Genomic DNA, 16296 nt, shown 5'->3' with positions numbered 1-16296 from the left:
CTTCCACCACTTGCTCCCTCCCTTCCAGGTAGGATCTCATCCAGTTCACCAACGTGTCATCAAAGCCTATTGCTTTGAGCTTATTGATCATAATTGGGTGATTAACGGTGTCAAAAGCCTTCTGGAGGTCCAGCATGACCATGCCGCAATATTTGCCCTTGTCGACATCTTGTTTGATAGAGTCGTTCAAATAGAGAAGGCATGTGTCAGTGGAGTGGTTTGTTCTGAAACCAGATTGGAATTCGTAAATTAGATTTTTTTTCGGCAAGGTACTTATCAACCTGTTCATAGACTATTTTTTCCATGACTTTCGAGATGGAGCTAAGAATAGAAATAGGGCGGTAGTTGCCAGGACATGACTTTAGATACATGGAATGCATGTGTACACTGTTTGTGGGACTGGAGTTTATCCATACATAATATACATAAAGCGAAAGTAAAAGTGTAAAACTCACTGATGAGAGAGCGAGAGCGAGACAGAGTGTTAAAGAGAGAGAGAGACCATTCTCACCTTCCAACAAAAAACTATGAAAAATACCCTATACTGCCATGGCGATTTGCTTGTCAAAAACCCAAGGAAATATGCAAATTTACATTAAAGGCTGACTTCACCCATTTTCAACCTATCTTCATATAATTGGTCCTCACTAATGATGATGATATATGGTAGGCCTACCATTTTTGTCGGTCTGTGTCTCAGAGGAGGCTGTGGACAGTTCAGAAACCTGCCTACCAGTGAGCTAATAGAATCGGCAGGCTTTCTATTCCTGGAAGGTTAGCATGCTATAATAGAATAGAAGCCATTGTTCTCGTGTAAAAAATAAAATTAAAATTGAAATCTTGTTTGACTGCCTAACGATGATGTCACTGGTAGGCGGGTTTCTGAAGTGTCCACAACCCTCCTATAAGACAGACCCAGTAGAATTTTTTTAAACCATTTTATCATGATTATTGTGAGGACCAATTATATGAAGATAGGTTGAAAATGGGTCCAATAAATATCTCTCTATCTCTCACTTTCTCTGTGTCTTTCTTTCTCCATAACTTTATCTCTCGTCTCCACCCTTCAACTACACACACCCACCAGCAGTGTGCTTATTTCCTAGAATGTGCCGTGACGTTCTGGGCAGCTCGGCTTGCAATTTCTTTTTCTTCTCTTGTACATACATTTCACTCTTCATACCAGTAACCTGTAAGCTTATTGTATGACATTCCATATAGTAGTGTGTATATCTGTCTGTCTCTTATATGTCATCATGATTTGTGTGCATGGGGATCTCATCTTAAACAAGCTCAGTGCTTAATGAGTCTTCCAGTTTAGTAGACCTTGTATTGTGAATTTGTACTTCCATATAGCCTACTGTTGTTCTCATGTCTTACTAAATAAAGTACATCAATCAATCAATCAATCAATCAACCAAACCGCCCCTGTTCCTAAATGTAACTTCAGTAGGCTAATGCTGTGCCTAAACCTAACCATATTCCTAAACTTATAACCTCAGTAAAACTATGCCTAACCCTAAACGTAGTTATTTCTAACCTTATCCTGAGTAAAACAAATGCAAGAATACAAGAACCGCTGGGGGCGAGCGGTCCGCAAATAAAATGGGGGCGAGCGTGTTTTGGGGCGAGTGTTCTGGTTACTGCGCTCCCTCCATCCACGAAGACCACCCCAACCCCTGAACGTGAATTTGCGCGCTCTCTCACATTATAAATAGTGCTTGAGTTCCGCCGGCGAGTCTTGGTCGTCAGAAACGCTCAGGGTTGCAGCAGATCAGAACATCCCCCCCGTCTTATTTCCTCCATTCTTTATCAGTTTTTTCCCAATAAGAAACGCACGCTTCATCCATCCATCTCCCTACCCCCTCACCCTCTTCTTCTTTTCAAAGTCCAGTTGTTTGTTTTTTTGCGGCCAGTTGCATGCATTGTTCGTCTCCAAAAATGGTTTGCGAGACTAAAATCGTTGCGGATGAACACGATGCTATACCTGGGACCAAAAAAGATTCTATCATCGTGTCCTCCTCGCAGATGTGGACTTCTTCTCCCTCTCCTCCCCCGTCCAGCGCGGCTCCTCTCGACCCGGTCGAGGAGGACAAGGAGGAGGTTGTGAGGAGGAGAGATTCGGTGTACATTCGCGAGTTCGAGCACGGGGATAACTTGGAGGTGCTGCGCATCTTTAACGAGGGTATTATGGAGAGGATACCCAATACAGCCTTCAGAGCGCTCCGACAGCAGTCCAACACCCAGTTCTTATATGCTCTACTCACATGTAAGTAACTGTAACATCCTCCCCAGTTCTTATATGTTCTACTCACATGTAAGTAACTGTAACATCCTCCCAACTAACACCCTTATATGCTCTACTCACATGTAAGTAACTGTAACTAACATCCTCCCAACACCCAGTTCTTATATGCTCTAGCCTACTCTCATGTAAGTAACTGTACCATCCTCCCAACTAACACCCAGTTCTTATATGCTCTATACTCACATGTAAGTAACTGTAACTAACATCCTCCCAACACCCAGTTCTCTTATGCTCTATTCCTCACGCAAGTAACACAAATAGGCTACAGTATAGCCTACATCCAACACCAAGTTGTTTCTAATCCTCACAAGTAACACACACCCAACGTATGTTTTTCTCTCACAGAAAACTGGAGAGTTCCAGTTGTTGTAGCCTAGTAACTACAATAATCTCACATATAGGCTATCCATCAACATTATGCTCTCCTGACATGTAACTAAAGTCACACAAATACACATATCAAAAACAACATATCTTAAAAGGCTCGTTTGTATTGGTTATAAGCTTTTATTTGTATAATACTACTAATAATAATAGGCTAATAATGATAATGTTTCATTATGTTATGTCGACCTGTACACATCCATCAACATCGTTTATCTGCTTTATATGTAGCCTTATCATATGTTTTCCTCGGCATAGCGCCGGCATGTTGTTGTGCTCATGCAACAAAAGGCATGGCCACGCGCACGCATGTGTGCATGTGTGCATAGCCGGTGAGCCTGCTGGTTATCTGTTGACATGTCGACGCCGTGAATGAATGAATTCCAGGATTGCCCCCCCAGCCCACGGTGTGCGTGCGCATACGCAGTCCCCCCCCCCGATTCCCATCACACACGCGCGCGCACGCACGTTATTCCATCTGCGCGCATGCATCCTCGCAGGACACTCCCCGCCCCTGCGGAGCATGCAGCAGCAGCCGTGCACACATCTCGCAGGCTTTGTTTATGTTTGGCACACACACACACACACACACACACACACACACACACACACACACACACACACACACACACACACACACACTACTGATGAAGGATTTACAATATCTTAAAATGTAGGCTACACTTAGACAACACGTCGTGACAATACAGTTACGCACATAAAAAAAGTATGTGCTATTACGCACTTAATATTACGCACTTAGTATGATGTGTTTGAGGCTCGCTTGAGCTACACGGTTCTATGTTGGTTAAGTGACTTATCCTACATCATTTAGATGTATCGGTCAAATGACGTTAACTGCTGGCAACAAACACGGGGGGATGGAGCACATGGTTGAGTTCTCGTAAGGTCACACCGCGTCGTGGTGCAATGGAGTAAAAACTCACGGCAAGGCAAGATGCAACGCAGCATTCATCCACCTCCACCCAGCGCCTTTCTCTGTGTTGCTGTGTGCGCCCCCCAGTGTACTCACCAATGTACTACTCCAATGTGTTCTCTGCCAAACAGAAACTCTTGTCAAATATAGTCCTGCTTGACGCCATGTTAAAATATAGTACTCTAATAACCACTTTTGTTTGCTCTGCAAGAAAAGCCTTTGCTGAATGTGATAATGCTGATTTGTGAAATTAGTCAATAGTATTTATATAGTCATCATGAGACTGCTGATATACTTGCCTATGTGGATTTGTTCTGAATAAGCTGATAAATAATGCCACTGTTCTTTCTCTGCTTGTGTTTTGTGTGGAGTTGAATTCTGCCCAAATCAAACATGTGATTCTCTTTTCTGACAGGTGTCGTTTATTTTTCTTCCATTTCTCCATAGTAATGTGCTTTGTTATGACCAAATCCCTCACCTTGACCTGTTGCGCCCCCTTCATTCTCATGGGCGCTCGCTACTACTACAGCAGGACAGTTATCCAAAGTTATCTGGACTATGCTCTGCACACGGACATGGCTGACATAGATGCATATTACATGAAACCCACAGGTAAGAAGGGCTTACACAAGATCTCTCGACACTCTGTTTGAAGAATGTGCAACTCGAAGGTGTGCGTGCGCATGCGTGTGTGTGCGTGCGTGTTTGTCAGCAGGTGATGCTCGGCCGCCAAAGTGTGTTTCGGGGGTCGAGGTAAATGGCCCGGTGCAAAGGTACACGTAGCTGACATGAGCAACCGTGGACAAACATTGCAAGCTTCCAAGATGATACAGCAAAATCCAGAGTTTAACCCAGAGTGTAAAAACTGGGGCACATTTTTACATTCAATGGGTTGAATTACCGCACAGGATTTTGCGGTGCACATTTTCATCTTATAAACTGAAGCTCAACCATCATCACGAAATGTTCAGAAAGACAAGACACACACACACACACACACACCTAGGAAACTAGAATGAGGCTAGATGTTAAGAGTTTACAGAGCATTCTTCAGGCAGAGGCAAGCAAGTCGTCAAATGTGCAGCGTGTCTCTCCTTTACTCTCCCCCCTCTCTCTAAGCTTTACATGGTGTCGTGGAGCACACAGGGCTATTGATTGCGCGCAGGAAACTGCTGATACACACTATAACGTGCACTCAGTGTCGTCTAAGCTAATTTCCTCTACTAAGGCTTCTTATTAGAGAAATCAATTCACCTTATAGGGGCTTCAACTATTCATTCTCCTTGAGGGAGCTAACTCTCATGCTTGTGATGCCCGCCCCGGTGACAAATTAAGAGAAAAGGTTATGCGGACACGCTATTGAAGTTACACACACTCTCCCTCTCAACTTGTGTGAATGAACATCTTAGGATCATTTGTCCCCTGCTAGGCCAGCACAGGTGGGTAATGAAAGGCAGGCATTGGTTAAGCCCCGTCAAGTGATCACTGCCATACCCCGCCCACCCTGTCACAACCACAACCACAACCATACACACACACACACGCACAACATGCACACACGTACGCACGCAGTCTGACACTGGCTTGGTAATCCACTGCATACACAATTGCAATTTAGCATTCCCATTATTGCTGGCGGGCTGTGATGGTTTAGAGGGGTCAGGCACCAGTGCCTCTGGACAATGCTAATGACTACAGCCATGCAGACAGAATGGGCCCACAGGGAAACCCACCTGGGCTCGCTCAGGCCTGGTGGAGAGGGACTGTGTTTATGTGTTTATGGGCAGTGGTTCAAGGACCCCCAAATGATATGTACTTGGCTGCAAACCCCCATTTGAAACAATTTTGTGCCAGGTAGTACGGTACCCCCATAAGAGACAATTTTTCAAGATTTGTTACCAATTTTGAAGAATACCAGATTTACAAGCTCACAACGCATCAAATTGATGACTGTGTTGCATTGTGGTTATACCTTTTGTAGTTAACTGTCACTGTAACTGCCTGCCAATGAGTGACAGGCTCACACTCTGCATAAAATATTGAAAGGGTTATGTTTTGTTAATTGTTTCATTGGAAAGAGTATTATATTCATGGTCCAAAGTCTACCTGTTGTTTCAGAAACCCTTCCACCTCAACAGAGAGCGTGTGTGTGTGTGTGTGTGTGTGTGTGTGTGTGTGTGTGTGTGTGTGTGTGTGTGTGTGTGTGTGTGTGTGTGTGTGTGTGTGTGTGTGTGTGCGTGTGCGTGTGTCCATGCAGTGAGCTTATCAGCGGGGGTCCTAGAAATGAGAATACATGACCCTATCGTTAGTGCTGTGAAGTGTGCTGCTTGAAGCTCATGACACCAAGGCAATCCAGACATCCAGTTGTGTGACAGGAAGCTGAGCCCCAGGAGGCCCGACGCTATTACACAGTCCCACTCTGGGTACACTGTCTGCATGCCTTGACTAGCAGATCAATGCTCTTATCTCCTCTGTGTGTGTGTGTGTGTGTGTGTGTGTGTGTGTGTGTTTTCACAGTCGCACCTTTTCTATGCGAGGGCTAAGGTGTAATAAATGTAATTAGTACTAACTCCTATAAGGGCACTAAAGAAAGAAAGTCCTCAGAGCGCTCTTAATAACAAACCCACTGACTCCTTCTGCTCCCCACCTCCTTTTGGAACCAATCAACCAGCCAGCGATTGCCGCTCCATCAATCTTAGATCAATCAATACGCGTCATCAGATGGCGTGTTAATGGCTATATGGTACATCTGGTGAGGGGAATGGGATGGCAGAATGGAAAAAGGTGAAAAAAGGACAAACCATCATGAAACGCAATTTTTAGGTTTTATTTCTTTTGTATGGCTGTATCTAATATTCAAGTCTTGTAAAACAGCAATCATTTTACAAGATTCAACAACAAGGGAGGAACTCTGTTTGAAATGCAGGCTATGATGGAGGTGTGTATTATATCCATGCTGTGCATGGGCGAAGGTGAGATTATAGACATATGCCTCTGGTATTCTTGGCCTTTAAATGAGTCCAGGGTCAGTCTCACGCAGCACCCGGTCTAGACAAGAAAGCAGTATATAATGCCTGCCTGTGTGCGTGTGTGTGCGCGTGTGCGTGTGCGTGTGCGTGTGCGCGCGTGTGTGTGTGTGTGTGTGTGTGTGTGTGTGTGTGTGTGTGTGTGCGTGTGTGTGTGTGTGTGTGCGTGTGTGTGTGTGATAGAGAGACACCTCTGTTCCAGAGAGGACAGGGAACTGTTTCCTTCACCGGTACCTGCTGCACTTAAATTAGCTCTGAGTAAGGGAGGGTCAGGCAGAAGCGGAGTGAGGGAGGGTTAGAAAAAAAGAGGGTGTGTGAGGGGACTAAGGGAAGTGAGTAATAGATAGAAAATGGGAGCATTGAGCAATGAGCATGGGGGAGGGGGTTGCTCCTCAGCTACAAGCTATATGTGTGTGTGTCTGTGTGTGTGTGTGTGTGTGTTTAGGAGAGATTAGATTGATAGAGAGATCTAATGAGAGAGAGAGCGAGCGAGTGAGAGAGAGAGAGAGAGAGAGAGAGAGAGAAAGAAAGAGGGAGATAGGGCAAGAAAGAGAGAGAGAGCTGGGTAGCTCACAGACAAAGGGGGTCCCCCCAGGGAGACATCTCTGCCATGTCAGCTGAAGCACCTCGGCAAACACAAAATTATTTTTCCTTCCTTCCTTCCTTCCTTCTCCCCCCTCCACCCAGCGTGCATTCTTTCCTCTACTTCTAAAGCTTCATTTCTCTCGACATGCCTCACATTCTCAGCATCCCTCTTGCCCTTTGAAAAAAAAAAACAATAACCTCGGTCCGCCTCTACACCTCCCATCCTCCATCTCCTCTTTCTTTCTCGCTCATTGCTCTTCAGACTGTGGTGTGTGTGTGTGCGCATGTAAAATGGGTTATCCTTTATCCCGTGGAAAGAGGAAGTGATGCTGCATGCCGGCCAAGGAAACATTGTTTTGGGATAAAATGATAATAATAATGATAACATTTTACTTATTTGATCTTTATGTGTAAATTGTTTATTAACCTGAGAAAGTGGCCTGTTGTCGACATGTGAGCCACCACGGCTAGCTACAGTACATACCTCGCATGTGAGCCTTGAGAAGGACCATGTGGTTTCCATTGAACCCTGCAGCGTAGTTCGCATCTGGGTTGAAAGAGTCAGGTTCTGTGTCCGTGTGTAACCGCACACTAGGGTTTGGGGGGAGGGGTGGGCGTCCGGCCGAGGAGAGAGAGGAAGGACCTGGCCTGCAGTGGTAAAGACACGTGTTAAGTCAGAAAAGAGCCAATCTGATCATAGATCCGCCACATGCGAAGTGATAAACCAAGGCAGTAAAATTGCACATGAAGGTGTTGCCCCTCAATGATGAATGCGTCTTAGCTGATGGAGTTGTAACAGGGAACGATGTGTGTGCGTCTATACTCGTGCCTGTGACTGCAACATATATGGCAATGGATCGATCTCCTATGCAAATTGGACATCATATAGGCCAGTACAACAGCACAGGCTGCATTATGTATCCATGCCTGGATTCACATTAATAATTGTCACGCAGGGATTGCATTGTTGTGTATTTTTGTTTACGTACTGTATGCCATACATCCATGTTCATGTATGTGAACATGTAGTGTGTATGTGTCCTCCCTCTTGCCCTCATTCATCAGTGAGCCAGCTGTGACAAGAAGGAGAAAATGCTGATGTGTGGACTTTGAGAGTCAGATCCATACACCCAGCATGCACTCTGATCCCCAGGGGAGAGGCTCTATATGCGTGTGTGTGTGTGTGTGTGTGTGTGTGTGTGTGTGTGTGTGTGTGTGTGTGTGTGTGTGTGTGTGTGTGTATGTGTGAGTGTGTGTGAGTGTGTGCGTGTGTGTGTGAGTGTGTGTGGGGGGGGTGGGGGGTTGCGTGTTGTTTCTTGCAATGAAAATAGGCGATATACAAGCTTGTAGAACTGCTATTTTCGGTGTGTGGTACACTGGTACGCAACTAATGATAAATAAGGCGTTTCACTTTCAATCGATCTGCTGCAGCTAAAAAGCAAAGACGGTAGACAAGTAGGTTACTCTCAGCAATCATAGGAGAACCACTGCTATAGCCACTAAAAACAAAAGCGCGCAAAGACTCCTTGTTCCTTTTCCTTTGAACACAAAACAAATAACAGAAGAGCACATCTTTCTGTGTTGTCTTTCACCCCCCGGCACACACGTGCACGCACGTACGCACACACACAGAAGAAAGGCACTAATGAGGTTTTGTTGGGGCTTCCACCCACAGAGTGCTGGTTTGGACAGTGCTTGGCTTAACCACTTAATGACTTTGTAGTACGACAATAGCCAAAACAGACCATCTAGAAACGTTGGCCGTTTTTTGAGAATGTAAAAAATAAATAGGGATGCCTGGGTTAATATGGTGAACCCACATGAACCCTAGCGTCCCTATTCTGGGGCGAACATTCTGGAAAATTTGCAGATCTTTGTAGATCAGCTATGTTCGGCCAAGACCTTTGTTGAGGAGGGAAAAGGGGGGGACCAAGTATAGCCTCCTGACCCAGGTCAACTAAGTGGTACAGGGTTTAAGTAACAGAGAAGTGAACTACTGCACTGTGAAGTCGCGTCACGGTCTAGACTGAATGCTTATCAACTGAATTAGCCCTCTAGCTTTCATCTGAGGGGAAAGACCATAATCTCATTGGACAGCATCCACAGCGTGTGGCTGTGTGTGTGTGTGTGTGTGTGTGTGTGTGTGTGTGTGTGTGTGTGTGTGTGTGTGTGTGTGTGTGTGTGTGTGTGTGAGAGAGATGTGTGTGCGGCTCACACCACATCACAAACGAATATCTAAAACTCCCACACTCATATCTATGAGTTCCAGTTAGAGAAATGAGACCCATCACATTAAGAAAACAATAATCAGATGTTTTCATATGAGTCCTTGCAAATTATGTTCAGTGCTTCCTCTCTTTCTTGCTCTCTTGCTTTGAGTGTCATCTGCCCCCTCCCCCATCTGTGTAGTGTCTAGTGTGGTATTTTCTACCCATTATGGATGCTGGTTAACCCCCCACCCTCTTCCCCTTCTGGCTTGGTCACTGATCATTTCAATCCCACCTCTGTTACTGTTAATGAGAGTGGGTGCTCTGCTTTCTCGGAGAAGACCAGATTATTTCTACGCCTTGTTTCCAATCCTCTGATATTTTTCTTTTTTTAATCAAAAAATCTTACCCAGAGAGGGAGCTTTGCTGACCAGGTCTTTTTCATCCTCGCCCCGCTGCACACACGCCACAGGCATTCACACCCCTGAGATGTCTAGGGGGGCGATCACACTGAGATGCCAGAAACGCTTTGCCAGCAAAATAAAACCATTGTTTTCCTATGGTACTGCTGTATGCTCCTCTCTTGCACTGTGTGTCTTTCTAGCAGTTTTTAGACGGGCATCAAAGTTACAATATTCTCAACTTTTCAGCACAATACGCAGTCATCAATGTCACACGGCCCAGGCAGCCAATCAAATCGGTGGGCTTTACTACTTTACCATTTGCTTTCTGTTTTGATGCAGGTGTGGTAGGAATGGTGGGAAATGGTACATGCAGATAAGTTTGATATAAGCAGTGAACTACATATATAATTAAAGGTCACCCCATTATTAAAATACCATACTTATACATATCCTATAGCAACGCAATGGAAAAAGCTTGATGCCTGCTTCAACCCTTTTTTCTAGGTGCGTTTTGCCCGATTCACTTGTATTGACTGCTGCCATTTGCTGTGACCAATGAGAAGTTAGGTGGCTTGCTCAGGGGCACACTGGCAATAGTAATTTGAGGGAGGAGAGAGCGTTACATACTGTGTGTTACATATTTTCTGTCTAGTTTTACTCAGCCACTGTGGGGATTGTAAACAGGAACCATAAGTTGTCAAGTCACAAGACATACCGCTGACCACTTGGCTCACATCGCCATCCAGTAGGCCAGGGAGACAGACAGACAGAAACAGGACGGGGGAAGATTTGGCTTCCTTCAGAGATTACTCTGACCATGACAATTAAAGAGAAACTTACAAAGAGCGAGTGTGTAAGGTGCCTGGCCGAGGGACTGTTGGCTGTTTTGTGCATGTAACCTGCGACCTGTCGGTTACAGGATCTCTCTGATCACCAGGCCACAGAAAAGCTGTCCCCCAAAAAGCAGCAGACAGACACATTAGTCAGTCTGTGCTGTTCTGTATCCACACACAAAAAGGGCAGTGATGTGTGCGTGTCTGTGTGTACAGTATGTGTGCACGAGTGTGTGAGAGAGATAGAGAGACCGTCCATACTCGACCTTGCTCCATCTGTCTGACCCACCCTGACCGCCCCCCTCAGCCTTCCTCCAGCCTGTCTCGATGCAGGTGTGCCAAAATTGACCAGCCGTCAAAGCAGTTACACGCACACCAATACAGCAGAATAAATCAAAGAGCCTGTAGCACTGCGCTCCATGACACAACCCCTCCACATCCTTATTTCTTCCACAAGTTGTTGAGCAAACAGTGCAGAAACATGGTCTTCACGAATCACATAAAAGACGTTTGCGAGCCAAACTTTGCTCGCCATCTCCTCTCTCTCTCTGCTTTGTTTTATCCTGCTGTCTATGTCTCTCTGTCTCATCCGATCTTCAGGGAGAGACATCAGAGGTGGAGATGACAATGACAGCTTATCGGTGCTGAGCGCCTCTATATCCGCAGAGGGGGCGACGTCAGATGTCAGATAGGGCAGATGTGAGGTTCCTTGAGCCACAACATCAGGAGACATAGCATTAAGTAATGCAGACAGGCAAGCAGGCAGACACACACACTCTCTCACACACGCACGCGCACGCACGCACGCACGCACGCACGCGCACACACACACACGCACACACACACACACACACACACACACACACACACACACACACACACACACACACACACACACACACACACACACACACACACACACACACACACACACACACACACACACACACACACACACACACACACACACACACACACACACTTGCCTTCCTATGATGTCCTGATTTCTGGCACAGTGCTCAGCTCAACAGATGGTCAGGGGAGCTTTATGGACACGTACCCCCACCCACTCCACAGACACACACATACAGACACTGGTGGACTACCGCCAGTCCACATGGCAGACCTGACCTCTCGATATCAAAATGCAGACGTGTTACCACTGACAGTAGGCAGGATTTGGGGAAAAGACCAAATTGACAGAGAATCCCCTCCCTTTACCTGCTGTTTAATGCAATATGTCAAAACTACACGTCCACCACCACATGACTCAACATCTCTGGTAGGCCAATTTGATATCATGCAAAAGAAAGAAAAACATCACACCCAGTGTGAAGTTGGCGGTGTGGTCACAGTGGTCATCACAGTGGGTGATTCACTTAAAAAAAAACATAAATGTGTTTTTTTTAAGTGCACAGTCCTATTTATAGGACTGCACATGTGTCATGTGTTTCACTAGCCAAGTCCTGAATAGAGTCAACCAGTGTACAATGGTGGCCAATCACGGTGCAGGGTTAGGGGGGTACAATGGTGGCCAATCACAGCGCAGGGTTGGGGGGGTGCAATGGGTGGGGGTCCAAACCTCACATATAGGGGCGGTTACACCGCCCAAAAAGACGGGTTCCAATAACGGCGTGGCGTCCCTGTGGATCTCTGACGTTCATACTGATGATGTCATATTGATGATGTAATTGTTATGATACCAGTCTGGCTCAAATATGGAGGGGCGACGGAAAAGCCATGGTTTCTGTATTATGTCATTGGCACTTGTGTGGGAGGAGGGTGTAGCAGCGGCATACCCGTTGCTAAGGCGACCTATATATGACAGTCGTTTGATAGCCCCCTGCCTGAGGCACAGATCCCTCGGGGGAGAGGGGGTCATTGGCATGCATCGTACTGTGTGATGTCATGTGGATCTGTGTGTGTGTGAGAGAAAGTAGAGTAAAGGGGAGAGAGGAGAGAAAGTGTGTGCGCGAGTGTGTGCATGCATACAGGTATGTGTGCGAGTGCACGTTAGAGCATGGGTGGGAGGAGGACTCATGTTTATTTTCTGCTAGTAACTATCTGACTGCCAGCCAGGAATATTTATTTGTATCTACTATCTATCGACCAAACAGATGGGATGTTAGAACAAATACTTCCACAAATATTGCTCACAACACATTGCAAAAAAAACAAAAAACAATAATAGATGATGAGAACTACTGTTCATTTCAGTGACTCAAGTCATTTTGTTCAGTTCACTAAAAAGATTAGTTCCAATAATGTATTCACCGTTCACCGTTCAGTACTTCTGATTCCGCCCTCCTCACGCTGTTCAGTCCAATGACGAACACACATAACTTTGAGGAAAACTAGTTCATTCTGTTCACCAAAAAGAACCCGTTCCTTCGAACGAATCACTCGCGAACAACCCAACACTACAATCAGTGCCTTGCCTTGCCTTTCAAGATCTGGTGGCCGAGCATCATCTGCTGAAATGTCTATATCTGACTATGTCTGTCTGTCTGGTTTGTGCCTGGCTGTGTTTCACTTTGTCCTGTTACTGTACCTGTCTGTTTGTCTACCACCACTCAATCTTAAGTGTTTACTCTGAGCTAACAGCCGGTCTCTAAAGTGTGAAATGACAGGAAATATATAGCAACGGATAGTTTAATACGCTAACATGCTGTACCCCTATCTATGGTATGGTTTTCTCTGCAGTTTGTGGATGTTGCTAGTACCATACGTTTCACTATCACCTTATGTGCTCTCACAGGCTCCGAGCTGTAAGCGACAGCTGAGTCATTCAAGTAATAGCATGAGCTCGTTGTGTGGCTAATGCAACTTAATAGCAGTCAGTCACATGGTCAGTGCTTTCCTCATTTGTCTTGTCCCTTTATCCTCTTTTCTATCATCTCTCTTTCACTTCAGAGCATTTAAGCTGTCATAGCATGATGTGATGCTGTTTACGGGAACAGAGGCTATTCACGTGGCTTTCATTTTCTGATGCGAAGTGTTCTCATGCCGTCTCTCCACCCACCTTATGTTACTCATCGATTCTAATGTCATTTTATTTCCAGAGGCCATTAATGGAGCATATTTTGCGTATAAGTGGGCCCTGCCTGACCCCTGTGCCATTAGGGTAGATTTGCGAGGCTAGTGCTGTATGCAATGAGCAGAGACACAAAGCATTCTCATTGAACTGCTCTTAAAGGAATAGTTCACCCAAAAATGAGAATTCTGTCATTACCGTATCTACTCACATTAAAGGACGACTTCACCAATTTTCAATTGGTCCTCACTAATGCTCATTATAATATGGTACATTTTTGTCAACTCGGTCTGTGTGTCAGAGCAGGACTGTGGACAGTTCAGAAACCCGCCTACCAGTACATCATCGATGGGGAATCCAAGCTAATAGAAACTGCAGGCTTTCTATTCCTTGAAAGTTAGCATGCTATAATGGAAGCCATTGTTCTCACGCTGCGTAACGTTGATTTCACCGGTAGGTGGGTTTCTGAAATGTCCACAGCCCTCCTATGAGACACAGACCGAGTAGAAATAATTGTACCATCTTATCATGAGCATTACTGAGGAGTCTGAGGGACAATTACTGTATATGAAGATAGGTTGAAAATGGGTGAAGTCATCCTTTAATGCCAGTTCAGAAACACACAATTTAAGGGGCTTGCCAGTGAAACGTCACAGCAGCTTTCTCCCAAAACAACTTAAGACAATAGAGCACCGAAGTCTGACGTAATTTACACATCCTACCTGGGTCGCCCCCCCCCCCCCGTTCTGAATTCCCATAGACGTGTTCAATATCGTGTCAAATAAGAACTGTGTTCCAAAAATAAACAAATGACCCCGACGGTTTGACTCTTACGAAGCATCAACTGACAGTGAGAAAACGCTAATGTTACTTCCGCCAAATTAGTTACATTTTCGCCAATAACAGACTGTATCAAATATGAGTGACTGACTATCATAAACGATACAGAGCCTCCTCCCTGACAATTTCACAGAGACAGTTTGATTATTTTTGGACCCCAATGAGATGATTCTATGATGACACAATGTTATTCTCCATAGAGAAATTACTTTACGAACCAGGGGAAGGCGAGTGGCGTCAGGACTTCTGTACTCGATGGTGTAGATTTTTGGGTGAACTATTCTGTTAAGCACATGAACGCTAGCATTCATATTCTAGGGCCAACATTCGGTGAATTTAGCAGATCTACAAGCTCACAATGCGTTTCAGCGTCGCGACGGGTTGTGAGCTTGGCTATTTCTGATCGGGGAAAAAAACGAAAAGATTTGGTGTAGAGGGGAAAAAGGAGCACACCAAGTATAGATACCTGGGTGGGACCCCTGTCAACGAAGTATATACTATGTAGGGTTTAAGTGATTAAGTAAACTTGATATGTTTCGTGTGAAATATCTGTTAGCTATGTGTTCGGCCCTTTTCTCAACTACCAAGTATACAAAATGGTTTTGCTTGCTGACTTCCTACCAAAATCTAACACTGGATGCCCTCTGTTTTTCCCTCTGTCAGGATCCTGTTTCTGGGTGGCAGTGTTGGAGGGCCGTGTGGTGGGCATTGTGGCAGCACAGGGCCACGAGGACGACAACACGGTGGAGCTGCGTCGCATGTCAGTGGACACCCACTACCGCGGCAAGGGCATCGCCAAGGCGCTCGGCCGTCGCGTCCTGGAGTTCGCCGTGCGCAACAACTACGCCGCCGTGATCCTGGGCACCACCGCCGTCAAGCTGGCCGCTCACAAGCTGTACGAGTCGCTGGGCTTTCGCCTGACGAGCCAGAGCGAGGACTACCGGCTGCCCGGCATGAGCCGCTCGCCGCTCGAAAGGCTCTTCTTCCAGATCCGCTACAGCCGCTACCGCTTGCAGCTCCGCGAGGAGTGAGAGAGGAACGCCAGGAGAGGGAGAGAGAGAGAGAGAGCGTGTGAGAGAGAGAGAGAGGGGAGAGAGAGGATGGAGAAAGGGAGATGGAATAAAGAGAGGGACAGAGAGAGAACCAAGACCCTCCTTGACCTGCCGTGACCAAGTCCTCTTCCTCCGACAGCTTTTATTTATTTTGTATTGTTAGAGTTTACCTCTACTACTTAACTTCTACCACTTCATTTTTAAAGCCACTAGCATTTTTGTTTTTTAAATTACTATTATGATTTTGTTGTTGTTGTTTTGTATTATACTTTTTACATGAATAAGAGTTTGTTTTCCCCCACATTTCTATTAGTATTACCCTCACCACCACACACACTTTTCTTATCATTGTAAGAAAACAATAGATCTGGACACAGTATACATGACATCGCCGTCCCATACCAATGTAACTGACCTCCTCATGTGACTTGAATCAATATTCACGGTCATTATTATCCCACACCAACCCCCTCTTTACCCCTCTCCCATTAACTTAAGCGACCCACCCTTAGGCTTGATTTATACTTGGTTGTACGCCGGTGTTGCACACCAAAAAACAGCCGATGTACAAGCACACAGCGCTTGGAGATCTGCTATTTCTGGGGCGCGACACCAGTGAGCAACCAAGTATAACGGGGCTTTTACTTGCCTCTAGTTTACCCGGCCAGCTCCATGTTCCACAATTA

General features: G+C 45.6%; 1 protein-coding gene across 1 annotated transcript; it reads left to right on the top strand.

The window, feature by feature from the left end:
- Window positions 1-1901: 1901 nt before the first annotated feature.
- nat8l (N-acetyltransferase 8-like) lies at window positions 1902-15589 on the top strand (the record flags this gene model as incomplete). Its single annotated transcript, XM_084042932.1, has 3 exons — window positions 1902-2269; window positions 4077-4241; window positions 15222-15589. Exons 1-3 carry the CDS (start codon window positions 1921-1923, stop codon window positions 15587-15589), a joined length of 882 nt encoding a protein of 293 aa, XP_083899058.1. The 5' UTR covers window positions 1902-1920.
- Between the last annotated feature and the right edge of the window lie 707 nt (window positions 15590-16296).

Source organism: Gymnoscopelus microlampas, assembly GCF_963454915.1.
Source record: "Gymnoscopelus microlampas genome assembly, chromosome: 19".
Taxonomy (NCBI): domain Eukaryota; kingdom Metazoa; phylum Chordata; class Actinopteri; order Myctophiformes; family Myctophidae; genus Gymnoscopelus; species Gymnoscopelus microlampas.
Note: the sequence above shows the minus strand (reverse complement) of the source record. Positions and strands in the feature narration are given on the sequence as shown.